The sequence below is a fragment of the Phaseolus vulgaris genome, chromosome 9 (assembly GCF_051622355.1).
Source record: "Phaseolus vulgaris cultivar YP4 chromosome 9, ASM5162235v1, whole genome shotgun sequence".
In the NCBI taxonomy this organism is placed as follows: domain Eukaryota; kingdom Viridiplantae; phylum Streptophyta; class Magnoliopsida; order Fabales; family Fabaceae; genus Phaseolus; species Phaseolus vulgaris.
The window spans coordinates 24,300,548-24,325,520 of NC_143506.1; the positions used below are offsets into that span (position 1 = coordinate 24,300,548).

The following is a 24,973-nucleotide window of genomic DNA, read 5'->3' on the forward strand; positions in this document are numbered from 1 at the left end:
ATAATGGGGGAGACTGTAGGAGTATTTGGGTAAAAAACTACTGTTGTGTAACGTCTAATGTATATATTTTCACCACTTTTATTTTCTTTCGATTTTAATATTTTTTTTCTCAGTTTTAATTAATGTTATCGATTCAAATATATAGTTTTAATTAATATTTTTACTTTATATTTAATTAATGTATATCGATTACTTTTTGTAATTTACACTTTAATAAGTCTTTTGTATTTCTTTGTTACACATTGTTTTAAAACTTATATGCAGTATTTACAATTACTATTTTACTTAAATTAAGTCATTTTATTTTATCTTTAAAAAATATAAAAAAACAGGCCAAAAATATTGGTTAAATTACATATATAATTTTAGTCAAAATTTTGGTAATCATGAATTAAGTTTCAATCATCCTTATAACGAATTAATAGTCAAATTTTATTACGTTCTAACAATTTTTAAATAATTAGTTTAATCTTTGGAAATTTGGAATGAAAAAAATGTATTAGTTGTATTACATAATATCTTCCAAGTCAATACCCTGGTCTTCTTAGAACAAATTAACCACTCGATCGAGTATATTTTAACATCTTAAAGATAAGTATGAGTTGTCTGAGAATTTATACTTGGTGTCAGATTAATATGAAAATTAACTACAAAATTCATGCTAATCTAGGCATAGTGTGAGGGCTCAACTCATCCTTATAAATAGGTTGACCAACGCCAAGGCAAGGTACGTATTTAATAACATTTATTACCTCCAACCACCAGATACTGAATATTGACTTAGGCACCACCAAACATTTTGTAGGTACCCTTTCCTTCCTGATCGAAGTAAAAGGCCAAGATACCAGACGTGGATATCGAAGAGTATTCACAATCAGTGAGACGAGACCTTCCTAGCCCATACAAGAACAACTGGTGTTCATTGTGGGACTGAGAAGGACATAGAAAATTTATGGTAACTACAAGGAATATGACTGACGAGCATAGAACAACAATGGAGAATGACCATGTGACCCTACTTTTAGCCCTCCAAAGTGAGATGATTGAGATGAGATGGAAAAACAAAGAAGAAATTCAAGCTCTCCGGTAAGAGAATGAGGAAATGAGGAAGAAGTTGACCAAGGGGTCACATACATCCCCTAGTAATGAATCCGACCGAGATAGCCAACCTAAGGCAACATCATTGACGTTCTCGTCCGCCACGACCCGACCCCTAGAAATCGGTAGTTAGAGTCATTGAAGCTTATCCATAAGTTCCTATTTTAGTAAGAGGGGATGTGGTGATGTCGTAGAGCACTCTTAAGCTCATTCCAATAATGGATAGGTGACTCATTGTGGAGACGTCTCTCTCTCTTTAGGGAAGTCCACCAGTACATGGCATATCCCTAGAAACTTAAGGTTGCCAAAGGTACTTTCCTTTCCTCACTTACTAGGTGACAAGAAAATAGTTGTTCTACCTTCATTTCCCAATCAAGGTAAACTTCAACATTTTTTTTCCCATGAAAGTGAGACAAGTCAACCCTGGCCTCTCTATCTAGGTTTGGTTTCCTTTCTATGCCTTCTAGGTGTGGGTTGATAATATTCATTTACCCTCAAGCTACCCTCCTCAGATTGGGTATCCCTTGACCTAGAACTCTGTCTTGACCTACATCTAGCATTTACTTTTTTTCTTCTTGTTGTCTTAAAAGCCTAAGTTTTTCCTCCAGAGTAGCAAGTTGGTCTTCTCTTTCAATCTTTTCTTTTTCTCTTAAAAAACCTCTTGTTTTCTCCATAGTTGAAGTGACGTTAGTTCTTGAGATAATTTTTTCAAAACTTTTGAAGAATCACTAGAGTCTTGCATTATGGTGGGAAGTATGCCTAGACATTTTAAGCTTTGTATATGTGATTTTTCACAAAAAGGAAGATAGGCTTAACACAAAAGGTAAATTCCCAAAAAAGAAAGGTAGACCACTATGGATCACTTAAGTATCAAGTCTTTCCTAGCCAAAACTTATCCAAATGTACTTAACAAATTTCCTTTTAATGAAAATTTCTTTAACACAAACCAAGAATGAAAGCTAAGAAACAAAATAGAAATTTCTAAGTCTAGGAATTGAAATTGCAACAAACTTAAACTAGTTGAATCCTAATGGTGAGACTCATTGGCATCTTTGGACCTTTGAGATACACTCACCCTTTAAATGAGTTATTAATCCACTTAAAAAGAGTAAAGTGAAAACAATCACACTTATGCAAAAATCAAAATTTTCATCTCTCTCCCGCAAGTGTTTCCTCTCCACTAATGCCTTCACTTGTTGGCTCTCTTTAGGAGAGTAACCTTGAAGGTTTTTTCCCCTTCTCCTACAATTCTACCTAGAGTGTTAGTCCATTTCTCACAATTTCTACAACCACAAGAGATAATTCCAGTTCAAAGAGGCCAAAAAATTGAAATCAATAAAAGCTTGATTTGGAAAAGGTTAAAATCAAAAGATATTTATGTGACGAACACAAAGAGTAAGCAATAAATGTGACAAGCAAAAAAAAAAGGTAGTAAAAAAATTAAGCACTAAAAAAATCTAAGAATGACACTAGAACAGATGAATAACACAAAAAAATCACTAAGAATGATTTTGGCAGTACTGATTCAAGAATTTATTTAAATTTTTCTATTTTGGATTTTTCTCCAAAATTTTAACCAATATTACTAACACAATAAGTAAACTTCTCACAAAATTTCAGCTCAAAATATGCACTGAATCAAAATCAAAATCTGATAGCCATTTTTCACACCTCTTTCAAACCTTTTTCATTACTAACATCTAGGCCTTCAACATTTATCATTTTTTTGTATTGTGGATTTGGATGTGCCTTTTTAACAAAAGATCATCAACATATTAAAATTATCACATATAACATTCACACCATTTGAATGTTTATATAACTTGCAATAATTTTTTTCAGCCCTACCAAAAATCACAAAATTGCAAAGAGGAGAAAACCTATGGAATTGAAGGAGAATGATTAACTCAAAACACAAAGAAACCTAACTCTAAGGAATTTGCCAATAGTCCAATAACAAGTAAATAAAATCAAATACATAAAATTAAAAGCACATAAAAGTACCAAATCATTGCAGTTTCTTCAAACAATTTTCTGGAATTTTTTTGTTGTTGGAAACAAAAGCAAGAAAATGAAATTTGAACAAAATTTCTACTAAAATTTATGCCATTTTTGGATTCACGTGACTTTGAAAACGTACTAGACTCAAGCAAAATCAAAAGCACAAACGAAAATCAAAATAGAACACCTAGAAGCAACACATGATGGTTCAAGAAAGAACAATTAATTTGAACCACATAAAAGGGACAAAACAACAATTTAATTGGTGAAATGAGATGGAAACATGTTCAAGACAAATAAAAATAGTGAGCACAACACGAAAATGAAGAAAGAAAGTAGTAGAAGAAGAAACACTTAGCTCACTAAAACTTGGCTCTAGATACCAAATGATAGGTGTCTTCTTCTCCTTGCATTGTTTTATTTTGTATCTTTTGATGGAGTTGTGAAAGCTTGCTAGAAAGGAGGGAATGAATTATGGATTTGAAGTGAATAATATGGGTTTGGGAGAATGAGAGGTGAGGTCAACTCACTAGCAAGGATTCTAGGGGAGGCTACACAAGAGACTATCCTAAAGAGAGCTCAAGAAGAAGTTTTTAGGGAAAGACATCATAACTCTTTTCATTCAAGCTGAATTTTACAAGAATATTAGTACTCCTATTTATAGTGTTAAGTGGTGTTCAATATCATAATTTTGACTCTAAAAACTCTCCACTCACAATGATGACAAATGTGTCCCTCTCATTGGAGTTTGACAAGTGACCTATCTTCTTTGATGGAAATCTTATCCAATGAGAATATGCCATCTGGATGCTCATGCTCTGCATGCCAAGGTTCATGCTCACCATGACAATACGGGTTGCTCCATGTTGCGAGATGCACACCCCTTTACTTTAGACGCACACATATTTACTATTGGGCTTAATGAAGCCCAATTGTAACCCTAGCTAGACTCTTTATTACTATCTACAATCTACTCTACTATTAATCCAAATACAAGGCTCAAAAGATGAAAGCAAGACTCATTACATAGCCCATAAGAAAAGTCTTATTCTACTATTTACAATGTGGAAGGATGACCCATGCTGATAAAAGTTTGACTCTGCTGATGTCAGTTGAATCTCATTCATCTTGAACCTTCTTGGCCATTTCTCTTGTAGTTAGTCCTTTGCTAAGGGGGTTTTCACCAATAATGGTCCAATTTAATGAATAAGTAATTAAAAACAAGTATAAAACATTTAACATTTTCAAAACTAACTTAAAACAAAGAGTAAAATACTCTTTTGAGCATGATCTTCTTACTTGAGTATTGTTCTAAAATTAAAAATCCAATTTATCCTTACAAGAATATTTCTCAAATGAGATGTCGCTTCCAAGCTTAAAACAAAAATATAAAAAATTAAGGCAAATATCTAAAGTAAATCATTGCTTGAATCATCATAGCTTACTCAAGCATGGATATAGTCAAAATTAGTTGATTTCTCTCAAATTTGATTAACAATTATGTACATGCAAGAATTTTACCTTACAAAAATTCAAATTATAATTGATAATCTAAACTGGAATTTAAAATAAAGACAACTTTTCTTATCTTAAACTTTTCTGTTGTATAATACATTAGATCTTGAAGAATAGAACGAGACAAAAAAACACCGAACAACCTCTTAATCTCTTAATCTCTTCAGTGATACTAAGTTAGCCATGAAATACCTAAAATAAGATCAAACTCGCAAAATAATATTTTTCTATTCAACCCAACCATGTATGATTTCCTTAAAGGAAAAGATGAAAATTAAGGAAAAAAAAAACATGTTTATATCAACACTCTAAATTAGAGTTTTATGCTTTTACCCTTATTATCTTGTAGCCAACAAGATCATTGAAGATTGGAGAAGAGAGTTTGATTTTGGTTTTGGTTAGAAGGAGAAAGAATAAAAGAAGAAGAAGAAAGCTAGAGTGGTTTTCTGGAAGGAAAAGAGCTTTTCACATTCCTATTGGCACCCCCACATAGCTAGGTTAATCTTTTCGTCATGTTTCCTTTTTCTTACAATCCAATAACAAAGCCCAAACTTGTTATTACTTTCTAAACCACTCTTAAAATTACTATTCTCCGCTTTTAAATTAAGCCATAACTATTATCTTCTAATAAGATCTAAAAGTGATGCACACACAGGTCATACATACTTTAAACACGTATCTAAATAAATTAAAATGTAACCATTAAAAATTTCCTTTTATTTAGACTATTAAGACACAAACAAATTCGTACACCAAGCTTTAAATGAGTGATAAAAATGGAAATTTTGGTTGAATTTTCCCGATTCCATTTTCTTTATATTTTTTTTAGTCCAACCAATCAAATTCAACCTTCGATTGAGTTGAAGGCGAAGACTTATGCATGTCATTCATTATGATTTGAGTAATTTGTATAATCAATCTTTTACGAATTTATCCTTAACTTATTTAAACAAATTACATAATATAATATAATAATAATAAAACATATAATAATAATAAATCATAAATAATAATTATAATATTAAAACCAATAAAATAATAATAGTAATACAAAAAATCAAAATAATAATAATAAAAATAAATTCATAAAATAATAAAAATATTAAAAATTATAAAATAGGAATAAAATTAAAAATAATAATCAAATAAAATTATAAAATAATAATATAAGCAATAATTTTATTTTAATTTCAAATTTTTTAATAATAATTTAGATCATTCATAAGCACGGGTAGTAGGTACAAAAAAAACCTTCAAATTTATTTTAAACATGATAAAACACTAATCATACAAATTTATTATTTTTTATGAATCACATTAATCAAATCACTTATAAAAACTTTTACAAACTTTTTCTTCATGTTGATATACTTCTAGTTACTTTATTTTCTTTAATTTACACCTTTTTTCTCTCTCATTTTGATCGATTTCTACTTGATTTCTACTCTCTCAAATCTTCTGGTTGATTCAAAAACCAGCATCATGTTTTTTTTGAGAAAGAAAGAAAGAAAGAAAGGCAGTATCTGGAAACATAAAAGGTGAGAAGAGGAAAGTTTTATGAGTGTATATATTCGAGAAGGCATTATAAAAAGAAGCATGGATGAAAAAGTTGAGTTGACCATAGCTGATTCTGCTCTTGTGGCAAAGATACTGTGAGAGAATGTGGCGTCTTTTTGTGCCACGGCTGTGTGAAATTTAAATATAATTTATGTTCCTATGGGAACCGACAAGGAGCCAATTGTGTGGACATTGCAGAATGTAGGGTCATTGACCTTCCTCTCCACACTTATACGCTCTCATACTCTCTCTCTCACACACACACATCACTGTCTCAGGTATTCTACTTTTTTTCTTTTCTTTTGAACCATATCACATCACATCACCATCAAAACCTCACATTACATTTCATCCTAACCATTTTACTTTTCCTAGCTAGCTACCTATGTGTTTCAACCAGGATCCGCAAGCTCAACCTCTCTTCTTCTTTCTATTGGCCACATGCAATGCAATATTCTCAAACCATGCAATACTGTAGTGTATCTCTGATATGCTTTTTTCTGTTTTTGTTGTTTGTGATGTAATTCAGAAGAAACGCCAGAGGCCACAGACGTGCCAGACCAAACTACGTACTTCCTTTTCTACAATTATTTCTCGACACCACCCTCTTTTTCTTCCACATATTTCACTTCCTCCTGTTAAAACCTAAAATTATAAAAACATTTCCATCTTGTCTTCTTCTGTTGACATAATTACATTCAAGAAGAAAATATGACACTGGTTTATGGACCACAAAGCTCATTATGTGTTAGTAATAAAAGGAAATTGGTGGACAATCATTTTAAAAAGTTGTAGAAGAGATTGCAGTGATCTGCATATTATCTTGGGAAAAGCGCAATTATGTAGAGTTGTGTCGATAAATATCAGTGATTTGGTAGGGGAAATCCATGTTCACATGCTTTTTCATTGTAAGGTAGTAGATTAGGCAACGAATTAAGCAGAAGAGGATCTTCGTATCTTGAGGATAGTCTCAAATCATATATATAAATTGACCCATCATACCTATCTACACCAGAAAGACGAAATGCCAGTGTAGAGCAATTGAATATTCATTGGAAATTTCGCAGGTAGAAAAATAGTAGTAGAATAATCGATACTATTCCACCCAACCAGTATCATTTCCACCTTTTTGCTCAATCAAGAAAACATAATCCACGGATCTCATCTCAGTTAATGCTTGGGATTCTGTGCTATAAAATAACTACACTTTTCTTCTTCATCTTCTCCTTTTGTTTTTAAAAATGAATGGGATGAAGTGAGACACGTAAGAAAAGAAAAGGTGATTGGCATGTGAGTGGGGTATGATTTCGGGCACGTAATATGTAACAATGATAATAAAATCCTATAAACCTCATAGATTTGGTAAGCCAGCAAGAATTCCTTGTATCTTTGATCCATGAAAACTATGATGAAACATGAACTTTTTAGCCCTGCTGTCTGGGCCCTTTGAACTGGTGTACTTGTGTTTTCTATTTTCTTTTTTTGTTCTTACTTACCCACTTTTTACTCCACAGATTCATTTTCTTCTCCCCTTACTTACATCTATCTGTGGACAATTATTTATGAATTAAGGACAAGAGAAGTTAGCACCATTGTCACTGAGACTATAAAATAATGAAAACATTCTACAAATCAATATATGCAGTATGAGGATCAAGGGGACAGAAAGGCATTATTAAGCACTAACTGCAATTTATTATATTCAATCCTTCATATGAAGCTGAAATAGTCCTGGGCATCGTGATTAGAGCTCTAACAATTTATTCAAAATGATGGTGGATTCATTCATGTTGTTAGGGATTAGATTCCATCTCTACTTTCCATCTTAATGTGCTTTTCAATACCACGCAATTCATCTTTATTTATTATCAACTTTCATCTACACTTTATCCATATTCATTTAAACAATATGTTGGAGATCCCACATCGACTAGAGATTATTACGAAGTGGACTTTAAGCCTAACTCAACCCCATAAAACCGGCTCATAGGGTTGAGGTTTGCACCCACTTATATACAATGAAAGGCTCTAATCTCTAGTCAATGTGGGATCTCCAACACACCCCCTCACGCCGAGACTGCCAACTCGTGCGTGGGACTATATATTATGGATGGTCCGATAGCGGCCCGATAGCGGGTGGCTTGATAAGCCCAACAAATACTCGCTAGGATAGGCTCGAAATGGCTCTGATACCATATTACGAAAGAGTGAAGTTAATGATGTGCGGACGCACTTCAGATTTATTATGCAACAAAATAACCCAAGTATAGCGCGAGTAATCATCAACAATAGTTAAGAAATAACGAAAACCTTGCATAGAAGTTATGGAACAGGGTCCCCAAATATCAAAGTGTACAAGATCAAAAATAGCAGAGGTAGCAGTAGTACTTAAAGTGAAAGGAATTTTCTTCTGTTTTGCACGACTACAAGTGTCACATACATGATGAGTATAGAGTGGACTTTAAGCCTAACTCAACCCCATAAAACCGGCTCGATAAGGTGAGGTCTGCACCCATTTATATATTATGAAATGTCCTTATCTCTAGTCGATGTGGGATCTCCAACACAATAGTTGTAAGTATCTAGAAAATTACATTAAAGTAGAAGTGATATATTTTAAATGATACATAAATATTTTATTATTAACATGAAAAGAACATATAAGTAGAAAATCCAGTTATTCAGGTTTCATTTCAAAAGAACAAACTCTCTATAAGTTCTTTTCTCCTTTCCTCTCATTTTTCTCTAAGATTCTAACATCTTCGTTCATTAGTTTGACGTTCGGAGTCTACCATTAGACTCCTGACAGCAATATGTACAAGACTGCCCAATCAGAATCTATGAGAGATATGAGAGAGTAAGTTCAATTTTACTCTTTTCTTTGAGTTAAATTTTGAACTTGTTAGGTTTGTCTCTGCATAGGTTTTGCATGTGACTCTTTTAGCTTCAGGGTTAATCTCTATTAGCCCATGGTCCTAGTGGTATAGTTAGATTTTGTATCAGGACTCTATGGAGTAGGTTAGGCTACCCTTGAACTTTTGGTAGTTTGGAGCTCTTAAGAAGCATATGCTCAGGATCAGGTAAGGGAAGCTAATTTAAATTTTCAATAGAATCCTAGGCTAAAAGATCTGGATGTGGAGTGATGTGGTCACCAATTCTAATTTTGGTTCGCAGGAATTATTTTTTATGAGTAATGTTGTATTATTTGAAATAAAATGTGAAAAATGTTGATTTTGATATAGATGCTTTATGGTAGAAGATTTGGTTTGAATTTGAAAAAAAAAAATTGCCTTTAAAAGGTTGGTTTATTTATTTATGTATAGTTTTACTTATAAATTATGTAAACTTTTATTTCATGTATATTTAATTAAAAATCTCTTTAATTAGACATTTATATGATTAGTAGATGAATTGTGATGTGTTTTGGAAATTCTAAAATTTTTTATGATTTGATTGTTTGATGTTGGATTTTGTGAGGTTCAGAATATGAATTTTACTAAAAACCTAGTATTTTTAGGAAAGAAAATACCGTGTTAAGATTGTTTAGGATGTGCATTGACTAGAGATTCGTCTAGAAGGAAATATCATGACTTTACTGAGATAATAGAAGCATATAGATGAAGTTATTCAGGTAGTAAGAGTCGAAGAAGGTTATGAATGAGTAAGTTGTTTGAAATATAACTAACTTGACATGTTATATGAGTTAACTCTGTCATACAATGAGAGAGAGGATATTGAGATTATTTATGCGCAAAGATGTGTGGATTTCACAGTGATATAGTATGACAGGTGCAGATCTTTGAGTCTATGTCAACACACGAGTTTTCTGGAAGTAAAGTCGAGTGTCTATGTGTTGTGAGTAAGTGTAAATATGACATGTGAAAGATGAATATTGAATTTAATAGACACTTGATAATTTGAGAAATTGTATGAGACTTGATGATTTATGTTTATTAATTTGAAATTAAAATTATATAGAACTTTTTTTTATAGTTAGCTTACCCTGTTATTTATTTGTGTTTGTTTATTTATCTATTATGATCGTGTATTTACATGGGAGCAGATGATGTTATAGGTGATAGTGATATGAATCCACTAGCAGGTAAATGCCCTCTTCCTTCATTGATAAAAGTCTCCTTTATTTGATTCTCATAAGATAGAGTTTCTCGGTGAGAAGATTGATGATGAAATTTTTTATTTTCTTTTGAATAATTGTCTTAATTTTATATACGTATTTAAAGTCATATGAAAAGTAATATATTTTGAAATACTGTATAAAAGAATTATAGACATATTTATATTATGTTTATATATTTATTTTGATATTTCAAGTAGATTATGATTATTAGATATGGATAAAAATTTAGGAATGTTACACTATTTCTCATTATATTTAAGAAATTAACTTTAATTTTATTTAACTTCAAAACAAACCAAGCTTATAACTCTTAGACATTAATACATATATATATATATATCAAATATAGCAACTACCTTATTAAACAATCAACTACTATAGACATTGATAGTAGAAATTAAAAAAAGTTTTCATCTATCAAACTCAACTTGATATATAATATATATTTAAACTATTAAAATTGTACCTAACTCAACCTTACAAGATTATTTAGAGTTTATTTAATAAGAATTTAGTGGACTTATGAGATCACCCGCTATCAGACCACCTATAAATATATAGTAATATACACGAGTTGACATGTCTCTACGAGAATAATGTGTTGGAGATCTCATATTGACTAGAGATAAGAACATTTAATGTATAAGTGAATGAGAACCTTATTTTATAAAATTTTCTAAGGTTGATTTAATCTTAAAGTTTATTTCTTAATATACCACTACAAGAAAATTATTAAATAACAACAAAATTTAGAGGCAAAAAGTAAGTAGTCACTATATTAACTAAAATAGATATAATTTTAGAGACTAAAAAATTATTGGTATATAAAGTGGTTTCTATTACTAATAAAAATTTATAAAATAAGGTTTTTATTAAGGTTTAGGGTTTAGAAACTATTTTAGATATAAAAAATTTGTTAATTTGTAAAATATTTTTTAATTAAATCAATATAATAATTAATTATTTCTATTTCTAAAATTAATTTTTATTTAATGATTTTATTGTAGTATAATATAGAGTTAAACCTAAAATATTATTATATATATACTATTAATCATATCACAAAACAACTAAAATTAAGAATTATATCAATTTATCCTTAAGATTCACACCACACTTAAAATTCACTCAAAATAATATATATAAGTGAAAGTTTCAAAATATACATTATTCATTATTATGTATTTAACTACCATTAATTCAGATACATTGTTCAATCAAAGAAGAATATGTTTTGATTTTATAAAAGTTCTCTCAGCTTTTGTAATAAAAATTTAACTTTACATATATATGAAAAATATTTCAATAAAAGCTTAAAAAATATTTTTTTATAAGAGCTTATTAGGAATGTTTCTATAGACAGAACTCACTTGAAAAACTGTAGCCATATATTAATTACACATTAGTGTGTATAAGATTATAGTGTATAAGGGACTAATGCACATCCCATTTTGAAAGACGTACCATATGTTCGCGTTAATTTGGCAGAGGTAATATATTTTATTTTGGAAACATATGTGAATTATTTCACACTTGGAGAAAATAAACATCTAAAACATAAATTATTTCTCTGGAAATTCTCAAGAAACATCTTCAAATAAATAAACGTTGAAAATAAATGAGATTACTCAAAGGATTAAACTCTCAAATGAGACTTAAACAACTTTATGAAATTCAATATAAGAACTTATAATACACCCTAAAGAGTCATATGAACCCTACAGTGGAAAAAACTGGGGCCAACCATAAATAAACATTTGAAAAAAAAATAGACTCCTTATATTTTAAAGAGCTTTCTTTAAAGGACACATGGTTCTACCATTATATTTTAATTTTTAAATTAGTAATGCTTTCTGTTCAAACTTAATTTTTTTATTGACACTAAATGAATTAAGAAATAAAAAAATAAGTCTAAATAAAAAATTATGGAGTTTGTGTTTGCTTTATATTTTATAGTTTGATATAAAGGTTTTGAGTATTTGCATGCAGAAAACAGAGTCAAAGACTTGCAACTGCAAAAACCCTTTAATTATAAAAGGGATAAGTATGATAACTTTTTGCTTTAAAATGAGAAGAAATCGAGAGAAGATTGAAGAGAGATTTGTCCCTAACAACTAGGGATGCTAGAGCCCTACAACCCTATTGCCTCCGTGGCTTCCACACTTCCACGTTTTTTCAAATCATTTTAGTGTTACAGTTAGAGTGGATTATTTTAATTTCTTTGCATCAAGTATATTCAAATTTTAAGAACTTTAAATTAATTTCTTTTTTAGCAGAGCAATTTGATGTTTATGGTATGTATTTTTTTATTATCAAAAGCATGGACTTATGTTTAGACATAAAGTTAGAGTTATATAATAAGGAAATGACTATAAAAAATATTTTATTTTCTTAACAAATATATAAATGTATACTAAATATTTATGAGAAATATTCATAACTATATGTTAAAAAAAATCAATACCTGAATTTATGCTAACTTAATTTTAGCAATATTGTAAAGATAGCTTTGGTCCTTTGGGTTTATGCATTCAAGGCTACAAAATTGTTGAAACTTCATAATAATATTCAAGAAGAAAAACAGTGGAAAATGAGGAAATACTTTGTTGGTAATGGTATATTTTAAACTTCAAACTTCTAATAAATTGGATAATGTTGATCAAATTTTTTCTTCCAGTATACGTTAATAAACAGTTTTAATAAGCAAGTTTATATAAAAGAAAAAAAATAATTCATAATTCACTGTTTTTTATTTTATTTTAAGTAACAATATTATTCTACTAACCTATTATGCTAAGTTGTTTTGCGTAATGTTCTTAGTATTGTTTTAGTATACAACATCTTACTAGTTTAGCATTTTCTTATTTTCATTGGAGGTAGCTAAATTAAAAATAATATTGTAAAATAAATTCTTTTATTGTTGTCATTATTATCTTTACTATTATTTTCACTATTTTAACGTGAGTACTGCAATCATTGTTATTAACACAAAATCTTCACTTGTCGTAATGTTATTTAAATGCATCGAAAATTAAATAAAATAAAATTTTTGTTACGTTTTTATTCTATAATATTTCCATCCTATTTTGTAGAATCTTATGTTTACATTTCTCTGATCTTTTCCTCTAAATGGACATCAAAAGTGAAATGTGTTTATAAATTAAATTTTTGAAAAGAGAAGTAATCGAAGGAGAGTGCTAAGAGTGTATCTTTTATCACATTATTTTGAACACAATTTTTGTTATTTAATGAAATTTATTTGAAGTTATAAATTATGATCACACTCTTTTGAAAATACTATCTGATCTCATAAATAGTAACAATATACTTTAAAATTATGTTTAAAAAGCATATAAAAGTTGATTTTTTGAGAAAACATATAAAAGTAAGTTGTGGGAGAAGGAGAGAAGCAAAGTGGGCTTGCTTCTTCATGCGAACAAGCATTATATATATACGACAGTACATAGCTACTATAGATAAAAAGACATCAATTATGACACTGCTTTGCCCTCTGTGTCTATGATTGCAATCTGAGTCCAAAGTTTTTTCATGAGCCAAAGAGTACTGGGTCCCTAGAGGTTAGTGTTCACTTCACTCTTCATCTTCTTAATTAATTCTCATACAGACCCTTTAATTTTATCTGTCTCTGTGTTCCATCATCAAAAAATCAATGAATCAATGAATTTATGTGTGCACTATGAAGCTTCCACCTCTGGCTTTTTGAGAGGAAAAAAAAAGCTTTATTTGTGTCAATTTCACATACCCTGTTGCTCTTCCTGTGTCTATTTTCGCCATGTCTCCCTCCATTTGCTTCACTTTATTGTTTTGTGGGATAAAAGCAAATTTAGAAAGCAAATCTCTGGAAGTGCAACTCACTATTTTCTGGAATGAAATCACCTATCTTGTTTTCTTCCTCATCTTTTTCCTCTCTTTTTTACTCCTTTCTGATATTTGTGAACCATTATTATAAAGCAAAATAAGAAAGTGAATACGACCCAAGAGACTAGGGAAATCAAATATCATGATTGGCATTGCAAAACGCCTAATAATTTAAATATGCCACTGCTCCATGGTATGCAATGCTTGGTCTGCGATTGAAATTGGCGACCAACTTAGTAGGATTAATTCATCATTCCATTTTCTTTCTCATTTTAATCCACGTGAAAGTGAGGATGCTATGTGTATAAACTGCCAAGACCACAAGGGTCGTTTTAATGACACTAAAAGGTGTTCTTGTAATATCAAATCTGCTATAGTGTTCTGATTTTTATGTTCTTAATCTGCAAATGCTACATAGATTCAGGTCTTAAAAGTTCAATAGACCTTCTCGTCTTGTCATTCCGTAATAAAAAGCATCCATCATGCATGTGAGATTTCTCACATCTCTTTCTTTGCCCTCAACAGTTAAATGAAATTGCCCAGTGGCTGCTATGTTAGATTTCAATTTTTCCATCTTTGTTTGCCTCTCTGAAACACTATTAATTAACCTCTTTAAAAGATGAAAAAGGTAACACTACACACATATATGAATAGTATGTAATAGATGATAGATGTTTGCTGATTATTATCTTCAATTAGTTACATTACAACTAATCAACCACAAGCATACTTTAAAGGAACTGATTGGGCATGTGAAGGATTCGCTAATAAACATTATATCCTTGTTTTATTGACAAATAAGATACGTGTCAGAGTTCCTACAGCATAGTTCACTGTATTTTTAATACTTTAATTCATCTTAATTATTGCGGGCACATGGTAACACACTTAGAAGAAGTTGGCACGAGTGCATGATTCTGAAACATCCATTATATTACAGCTAGTGCTTGTGCGGTTTGGGATAACATTAAACAAAGAGATAATGAAGCAAAAATATCAGAATTGAAAGGGGCTTCTCACCCTACACTCCAGTGGCTGTGGCTCCACACTTATTAGTGTCATATACCTACCATATGGTCCATACCTATTTCTCAAACAAATTCATCTATTCAATCTTTTCAACTCTACATTTTTTATTAATCTTAAAGAAAATCCCTCAAACTAAAAGAAACTAGTTTATATGGTAAATCATTCTTTTCAAATTAAGGTGAAAGTGTGAGTTGTGATATTGGAGGGAGGTTTTGGAAGGTTCGAAGGATGCTAAGTGGTGACAATGATGTATACTACGATCCATCTTATCATATGCATTTTAATTTTCACCAATTTTCTCTAGACATATGTTATGTACCATCTTCCATTCAGGTCTTGTTCACAGAGTAGCTTCTTCCTCTCTAACTAGAGGATTTAAACTCTGGTTTAAACTAATTGGAATATGAAAATTGCTTTGCTACACTCAACTCAGATACTTCTTCCAATAGTTTTTATATACATTATACTCTGGAAATGTCACACACCCAGATAAAAAGCCCTTCCATTGCTTCTTAAATGGATGATGGGTCATTCAACCTAGTCGTGTGAGTTTCTTGTAGTGGCTTGCTGCTAAAAAAATCTATCCAAAATAGGAAAAACCCAATTTTAAATAGGAAATACAGAGATTTGATTACCCTGGACATAGAGAGTGGTAACATGGAAAGGTCCTTTCAGTGTCATTAGCATGAAACCAAGAAATAATAATAATAACAGTATTATTATTTTATATTTATTAATATTTATATAATTTTAAAAAAATATTGACAGAAATTTTAACTAATAATGTATTTTGTACATTAATTCTATTTCATGTTTTCTTTATCTATTTTTTTAATTTCTTTTATCACATCGTTTCCAATATTTCATTATTATTATTTTCCATCCATGTACTAAAAATCAGAATGCACCATGCAACATTTTTCATCATAATATATATATTCCTCTTCTTTGGTAGAAGTATGAGACTAATCTTACTGTTTATGAATTAAAATATTATATATACATACACTCTCGCTTAGACTAATTTTACATATTTTTTTTTCTCTTAATCTAATTACTTTAATGAATAATTTCTCATGACTAGTAAATTATGAGAGGATCTTTTAATAAAAATTGAATTACACCAATGCGCATGCATAAGTTTGGAAAAATAAAATAATGTTTTTTAATGAAAAAAAGAATATTTTTAAGGAATCAGAGTGTTAAAATTTTAACTGTCTGTCTATAGTAAATTCTTGTTGATACGAAGAAGCTTAGAACTACAGAGGCAGCTAGTTAGTTGGTAGTGAGGCTCGGTGAGAATAGTTGTAATGTTTTGTGGAAACCTGATGAGATGTCAATTTCTAGAGAAAGAGGAATGAAAAAAATAGAGATAGGAAAAAGAGTAGTCCTACTATTAAGGTGCAGTATTAGTTTTGTTGCATAATACCAACAACCCCTCATTAATGGGGGAAACAAAACATCACACGAAGCCCAAGAAATTAAAATCTGAACTGCATTGCAGAGGAAGAGAGGGGTGCTATAATGTTTTGCTGTAATAAGGAACCCCTATAGGCTCCAAGTGGGCACCTATGTCATCCTTAGGCCTTAACACTTTCGAGTCATCGCTTTTTCTATGAAGGGTAAAAGGCACTTACATAGCACCCAGTACTAGTTGAGCCTAATAGTACTCCACTACTTCACAAACCATTTTCACTTGTTTTCTTTTTCTTCTTCAATCCTTTATCTCTACAATAGCTCTTATAGCCATAAATGCGCCTTAAAGACAATGCTAGGAGCAACCATCAATCATGGAATTATCTAGCTATACTAATCTTAGTCTTAATTAATATCACTAACTCCTTTAAAATTTTGTAGCTGTGTCATGTGTTATTTGTTATATATATTTCCTTTCCTTCTCTTCCAACAAACAAATACAAAGAAAAAGAAGATTTTTGTAAAACTGAAAAACCTTTTGGCATAATGAAAAGACCATGGAGTTAGATCCTATTGTGGTGAATTGAATGGACTGAATTTTAGATCTGTGGTTTCTGGTTCAGCAACACTTATGCTTGATGTAGGCATATTCTTTTCACTTAGCAGGTCCTATCCATCGAAAGCGAAATGCTTTTAAAAATTCTGTACTTTTTGTCTCTTCACTTTTAATGTAATGTTGTAACAATATCATTCTTATTTTATTATTATTATTATTTTATGACACAGTCAATATTAAACTTATGTCACTATTTGATGATTATTTTAAAAGTATAAAATAATCTTGAAATTCTCTCTTTGGTTAGCTACGCAGAGGGAGATAATAGGTGAGGATTACAGCAAAGCATGAAGGTGAATGTGGAGTGGTTGTTGTAGTTGCAGAGTGCAGAGAACAGTAACATCTTGTTTATCGTGTTGAGCCGTTCGTGCATGCAGTTTCACTCTTCAATCTCGAGGTGACTTAGTTGGTTTGTTTGTTTTTTAGGTGACACCACTTTCCTTCTTCCGCCAGTTTCTCTGTGTCTTGAATCCCTCTCGGTTCACTGCACTCAGAGGACTTCTTTTGTTTGACCTTGGATTTGGTGTTGTGGAGAACATTGCAATAGGGTCGGTGATAACTTTGAATTCAAGAAGAGGGTAGTGTTTCATCTCAAAGCGGTTTTAGCTTCTTCTTGTGTATCTTTTAGGTTCTGGTTTTTGAATTTAGTTATTCTATTGAGGTGTTATTGGGGTTTGAGGAATAATTTATTGCTCTTTTTATTTTATATATTGGGATCCTGGTCTTGAGAGGGTTCCCAACATGCCAACAAGTGTTGTCATTGGCTGTTTTATTGAGTTTCTGAGAGGTTCCTCGTACTTGGTCCTAGCTTGTGGTGGTGGCATTTTATATTCAGTTTAGTTTTCCTCCATCAGCGAAAGAAACTTGTTCCCTTGATTTTGGGGGCGTGGTGTGGTATTTAAGGTGTCACAGAAGCAGGGAAAGGGTTGGAGGTGACATTTTTTCTTCTTATGTGGGACATTTGCGTTTGACTGCACGCTATGCTGATCTCTGATGAGGGAGGTTGTGATGTGTTTTTTGACTCAGTGGATTGTTTTTCACCAATCCAAGCGTCTGCTTCGACAGAAGAAGAGTTGGGTTATGAGATGTGGGTGAATGAGCCTGTGAGTGTGAAGGAAAGGAGGGGAAAGTTTTTGCAGGGGATGGGATGGGATGATGGTTCTTCCAAGGTTTGTGCTCAAGAGAATAATATGATGAATTCTGATAACTCATCAGTGAGATTTGAACTGGAGAGGACCAGCGATAGTGGGGCAGTTTCAAATACTTCCAGTTGTATTTTGCCTTATGATCGGGTTTCTGAGGAGTTGGTTCTCTCGGGAAGGGAAACAACTTCTGAGGCACAAGACTTGTTTGACGATCAGAAAGGAGGTCCCCAAGATAAACCAGATGCAAGTTCAGAAGAGAAGATTTATGAGGTTTCTTTTACAGATGAAGAGATTAGACATCGAAAAGCTGAGGCTCGAGAGAAGAAAAGTTGGTGGCAGCACTTTATGAGCAACAAAAAAGGAGGTTGGGGTAAAATCAGTTCAAAATTGGATTCAGGGCCAAATAAAAGTCGTAGAATAAAAGTAAAGCAGAATAAGAAGAGGTGGATGGAGTTGAGTGCTCTGTATATTGGGCAAGAGATTAGAGCTCACGAAGGCCTGATTTGGACTATGAAGTTTAGTCCCAATGGCCAATATCTGGCTAGTGGAGGTGAAGATGGTGTAATACGCATATGGCGTGTGACATCACTAGATACATCTAGTATCTGCTTCAATGCGGAGGACAGTGCTGTTAGAAAAGTGAAACGTGGCTCCTCTTGCTCTCAGAAGAAACACTCAAGTCAATCCTTTGCTGTTCTTCCTAACAAGATTTTGAAAGTCGAGGAATCACCATTGCATGAATTTTATGGTCACACCAGAGATGTCTTGGATTTGGCTTGGTCCAATTCAGATGTGAGTTTAATTTGCAAAAGTTTTATATTTTTATGCAATTTATGTTTGTTCTATTTGCAAACTTTGTTGAATCTGATCTAGAGTTCGTCTTGCAGACTCTCCTTTCATCTTCTTCGGATAAAACTGTTCGCTTGTGGAAAATTGGTTGTAATCAATGTCTAAGTGTTTTCCATCACAAAGACTATGGTAAGTATTATTTACCACATATGCTTTGTTTACTTTCATAATTTGCTGATTAATCAAACAAGTATAATAATCTTTGTTTGTTGTTCTGACATGGAAACAGTGACTTGCATTCAGTTCAACCCCGTTGACGAAAATTTCTTCATCAGTGGTTCCATAGATGGCAAAGTCCGAATATGGGGGATACATGAAGAGCGAGTTGTTGACTGGGCAGACATACGAGATGTGATTAGTGCAATAAGTTTCCGACCAGATGGACAAGTATGCTGTGATTTCTTGACCGAATATCTGTGATTTTGTATGTCTTGTTACTAATCACAATTCTAGATTCTTTTCTTCATTAGATGTTTAACCTATGACTATTTACTTGTGCAGGGGTTTGTAGTTGGTTCCCTCACAGGCAATTGCCGCTTTTATGTTGTCTCAGGTATCTTACTAGTCAATTAAGTCTTGAACTCCCTTTAGAAGGGGAAAACACCAAAAATTATATGAATTAAAGTCTCTAAATAGGATTTCTAATTGTTTAGGCAAACATTTCCAGCTTGATGCCCAAATTCGTGTCAATGGAAAGAAGAGAACATCTGGCAACAAGATTACAGGCATTCAGGTTTTGTTTCTTTCTTGAAACTTTTGTTACTAAAATCTATACTTTTTCACTTACTTTGCTTACATTTCAACACCCTTGTCACATTGCAGTTTTCTCAGAAAAACCATCAGAGAGTTATGATTACATCTGAAGATTCCAAAGTTAGAATATTGGAAGGCGTTGAACTTGTTCAAACATATAAAGGTAGAGCACTAAGCCATGAATAGTCAACCACATGATTGTTGAATTAGTTATTAATATCTTTAAACAATTGCATGATTTTTCAGTATGATCTTTTGATCTGGTTGCATTAGTAGTCAAAACACTGTTGAATACTTCAAGTTTTAAACTTGGGCGATTATTATAGAAATTGTTAAGTATGTCATCTTTAAACTGAATGCCTACCTTGTGTATCTAATGAAAAGTTATATGCATGTCAAATACTACAGAAAGTCTTTATTTTCCATTTATAGATAGTTTATGAAACTAAATTCTTAAGTTGTTTTAGTTAGAGCACATCAATATAGCATTGGACCTGTCACTCTATGGAGATTTGATTACTTTCTATTGATCCCTAAACACAGGCAGACATTTCATTTTTTAAATCACCAATTTGGTTTGCATCCTTTACTTGGTATCTTTAAAAGACATGTTTTAAGTTGTGTGTGGATTTCATTTGTTCTTATGTGATCTTTTACTTCACCTATTCTAATTTGGGGCTTGTACATGGTTTGCAAAACCCACTGGTTCATTCATAAATTTAAGATAAAACTTGTTTCCTCTTTCTACATAATTTCATTATCGATACTTAATTCACACGGACTATTCTAAGTTGGTTGATCATTCTACTATTTGCAGGTCTTTCAAGGTCTGGAAGTCAGATGTCTGGTTCATTTACCTCTGGTGGAGAGCATATAATTTCAGTGGGAGGGGACTCTCGTGTGTATATTTGGAACTTCAATGACTTGGGAAATACTTCTCCCAAAAGTACAAAATCCAAGTATTCATGTGAGTACTTTGGCTCTCAAGGGGTTACTACTGCAATACCTTGGTCTGGCATGACTACAGAACAAGGTTCTGGCAAAGATTTTGCCCACTATTCTTCAGGAATGCAGCACCAACTAGAGGCTGCTCATGGTGTCAGGGAATCAGAACGTTTTTCTTTTGGAAGTTGGTTCTCCATTGATGGTACATGTCGGGGTTCTGTGACGTGGCCCGAAGAGAAGCTTCCTAGTTGGGATTTACCTCTTGCAGAAGTTGAATTTGATCACCAGAAGCCATGTATAAAAGATCCTTCCCATGAAAAGTACGTATCAGAAACATGGGGACTATCAATTGTGACAGCAGGTTGTGATGGAACCATCAAGACATTCCACAACTTTGGACTTCCTATTAGGCTTTAGAACACTGGCATGGCTTTGTGGAGTGTAAAATAACCAGTTACTTTGCGTTCAAGGTTCTATGGCTTTGCCTTTCCATATATGAATGACTTTGGCAGCTATGAAGGGTGGTTTGCCTGGTAAAAGATGGACATTCATAGAAAGAGTTTCAGGGCCTTGGATTCCTAGCATAACCTACAGAAAAATTGAGGCATTGAGTAAGATGTTTATCTGAGCAATGTTTTCTGCTCAACTACGAGTATTCTCATTACTAAATTCATGATAGATGTCAAACATTCTTGACATATTCCACGAGTTTGTACATTTGCACTTTTAGTATGTCACCGATTTAAAGTGGTCTGCTTGTAGAGTCAGGCCACCAGAGAACCCTGAGCTTTGTTATTGTATCATTTATTTTTGTGAATATTAGTTAGCTTATACCATAGGTATAGATTAATAAAAAGAAGAAAACTCAATTGAATTTTTGTTCAACTACGAGCTTTTGTTGGTTTATGCACTTCCCTTTATTCATAATCATATCTTAACTTTTCTTCTTAACAGATGTGTAAATAAGCAGATTCAAACCAATCTCTTTAAGTTTGAATTTGGTTTGCCAAAACAAATAGATGCTTAAGCTTAACTCATTAATGAGTCCAGTTAAAAGTTTGACCTTAACATTAAAAACAAAACAAAGTTTGAGATAATGCACTTTTTCCCTCCAAGTCTAAATTCAATTCAAAATGCCAGCAAAATTTCTACAAAACCTTCTTTTTTAAAGATTTTTTATTCATAAAGGTTGGATTACCAGTTTATGACTTTCAAGTGGTCTAAGTCTCAATTCCTTTAATATTTCCAATATATGTTTTTTAAGTTTTGCTAAAGGATACTGCTAAATTTTCTTCCAACTTATCATAATCTATAAAAATGGTTTCATTCTTTAATATTTGCTTTCCGGCACTAGTGGTGTATTTGAATTAGGGAGGAAATGTATGAAAATTTGAGGGAGTGAATTTAGAGTTATTGGAGAGGAAAATGTGAAAAAAATGAAGATGTTTGAATTTAAAATATGTAAAGTGTATTGGTGAGGGAAATTTATTAAAGTTTGTGATTGATGAGATGGTAATGAGAAAATTTTTATTTTTTTAAAATGTTTAAAATGTCATCTTATAAATTTACTCTTATCTTTAAAGATATTTAAATAATTAAATATGAGGTATTTTTATATAGATTTTAGTTCATTAAAAATTTGTTCATTATTTTCGATATTGTTGGATAATTATTTTCAAAAAAATATGAGTTACTTAATATTATTGGAACATGAAAGATGTCATAAAAATATTTTTTTAGTTATAATAAAAATTTTAATATTAGAAATTCTAAAAAGCGTTTAAAAATAATTAACAATCCATATCTTATAGGTTAGAGTTATGATGTACGCTCAGAGTCACTTTAACAATTTTGGATTTTGGGATTAGGATAGGGTTAAGGTTAGAGTTAGGGTCACCATTATAACTAATTACAATTTTTGGGATTAGGATTAGGGTTAAGTTTAGAGTTAGGGTCACCATTATAACTAATTACAATACACAAAAATAGATTTTTAACTAATTATAATACACAAAAACATATTCATATAAACATAATTATAATACACTAAAACATAATTATAAACATGACCAACCTTAAATCACAAAAACCAGTTGATCTAGTGACAAAACAAAATGACCTAACAAAAAAAATTGACCATAATCAATTACAAAATTCACAACTAACAAACTATAATCAATTATGGGATGAAACATATGTGATAATTGATTATGCACTTAAAAACAAGGTGTTGATAATTGATTATGAGTTCAAAATTAGTTGATATTTGACTATGCACTTAAAACCAAGTTGTTGATAATCGATTATAAGTTCAAAATTAATTGATAATCGATAATAGGTTCAAAATTAATTGATAATCGATTATGCACTTAAAACCAAGATGTTGATAATCAATTATGGATTCAAAAATTAGTTAATAATTGATTATGTATTTAAAACAAAACTCTTCATAATTGATTATGTACTTAAAACAAAACTCTTCATAATAGATTATACAACTAAAATCAATACATAATTGATTCTTCTCATAATCTTATCTACGTGTTTACTTCCAAATGCTTCGATTATCAGTTAATTTTCTACTATTCATCACAACAACAAGAGAAAAAAATATAAGAATAATAATGACATCAACATCTTTCTTTGTTATCTTGAGAGAACCACCAATAGTTCTCTATGTGAACATCAACACCTTTCTTTGTTTTGATGAGAGAACCATGAATAGTCCTCCCCCACACATCCCCTCTCCCTTAATCACAAATAAATGGATCATCAAAACAAATAATCGGAACATCAACGCTTTTATCATATACGTCACATTACACGAACAGATCCAAACAAAGTGTGCCACATTACACAAACAGATCCAAACAAAGTGTAGGTCTTAATTGTATAATATCCCTTGTAAGTTTTACTTTTCACTGTAACTTAATTGGTAAACAAATCTTCTGAATAAATTCATTGTGTGTCCATGTGGTATATGGTAACTTATTTTTAGTAATATAAATATATATATATATATATATTTACATATTTTATATTTTAGTTTCAATTTTAATGATATTATAAATAAAAAATAAAAAATATTATTTAAATATTAAAAATAGCTCTACACACACTTCAAAAGTATTACGCATTATAAATCACTCTTATCTTTAAGTAACCCTACTATATAACCATAATTATTAGTATTACTTTTTTAAAATATACTAAGATAATACTTATTTTTCACTAGTAATAAAAACTTTGAAATAAGATTTATGCTCTCTTGCATATTCGGATTGAAATGTACGGATTTCTTTTATTTGTTTTCATTCAATTACACAGAATAAAGGACGCTGATTTGCGAGAGAGATAAAAACTATCTTCTCTATTCAATTAAGAAAGATAAGGAAATCTTAAGAAAAATACATCAAACCATTGTAAAAGTCTAAATTACCCTTAATTTTTAAAAATTTAAATAAAAATAATATATAATAAAATAATAATAGTAAATAAAATAATAATAATAATAAATATAAATATAAATTAATACTTAATAAGAATTAAAATAAATTTATTAAATAATAATATTAACAATAATAAAAATTAATTTTAATTTTGATTTGATTTTACGAAAATAATTTTTATATGTATTTATACAATTTTAATTAACTAAAATTAACACAAAAATATCTCATATTTTATTATTTAATTTTTTTTTTATAAAAATGGTAAATTTGTAAACTTACATTTTACATATTTAAAAAAATAAAAATTCTCTTACACATTTTTTACACTTCCCCCTCAAATCACTACAAGTCCACTCCCTCAAATCCTCTCTCTAATCCAATCACAACCTTAAAGTTTTATTAATTCTCTCCACTTTAGTCACCAAAATTTAAATCAGAATATTAAAACTATGAAATAGTAAAGTAGAATAAAAAGTGAGAAAGAGATATTATTGAAGAAAAAAATATTTTACTGGTAGAGTCCAGTATTATTATTCTTAAAAAAATCATTCTAAGAAAAATAAGTGAAGTTATTTTTTGT

At 30.9% G+C, this 24,973-nt stretch overlaps 1 protein-coding gene across 6 annotated transcripts; it reads left to right on the forward strand.

Moving 5' to 3' along the window:
• Nucleotides 1-13,720: 13,720 nt before the first annotated feature.
• On the forward strand, nucleotides 13,721-21,826 carry LOC137821811 (uncharacterized). Of its 6 annotated transcripts, XM_068626574.2 has the most exons (9): nucleotides 13,777-13,887; nucleotides 17,497-17,585; nucleotides 17,676-19,186; nucleotides 19,282-19,372; nucleotides 19,473-19,630; nucleotides 19,745-19,796; nucleotides 19,897-19,976; nucleotides 20,066-20,159; nucleotides 20,814-21,826. In XM_068626574.2, exons 3-9 carry the CDS (start codon nucleotides 18,230-18,232, stop codon nucleotides 21,356-21,358), a joined length of 1,977 nt encoding a protein of 658 aa, XP_068482675.1. In that variant the 5' UTR covers nucleotides 13,777-13,887; nucleotides 17,497-17,585; nucleotides 17,676-18,229; the 3' UTR covers nucleotides 21,359-21,826. The 6 variants fall into 6 exon arrangements, 3 of the variants coding, with proteins under 3 accessions (XP_068482673.1, XP_068482675.1, XP_068482674.1); XM_068626572.1 differs by having other exon boundaries at nucleotides 13,721-13,887; nucleotides 17,497-19,186; XM_068626573.1 differs by having other exon boundaries at nucleotides 13,788-13,887; nucleotides 17,505-19,186.
• The last annotated feature ends 3,147 nt before the right edge of the window (nucleotides 21,827-24,973 follow it).

Coding starts and splice junctions, on each gene's coding strand:
- LOC137821811 (XM_068626572.1), top strand. CDS start 18,230: ATGCTGATCTCTGATGAGGGAGGTTGTGATGTGTTTTTTGACTCAGTG. Junction 19,373..19,472: donor TTTCCATCACAAAGACTATG/GTAAGTATTATT, acceptor ACATGGAAACAG/TGACTTGCATTCAGTTCAAC. Junction 20,160..20,813: donor ACTTGTTCAAACATATAAAG/GTAGAGCACTAA, acceptor TACTATTTGCAG/GTCTTTCAAGGTCTGGAAGT.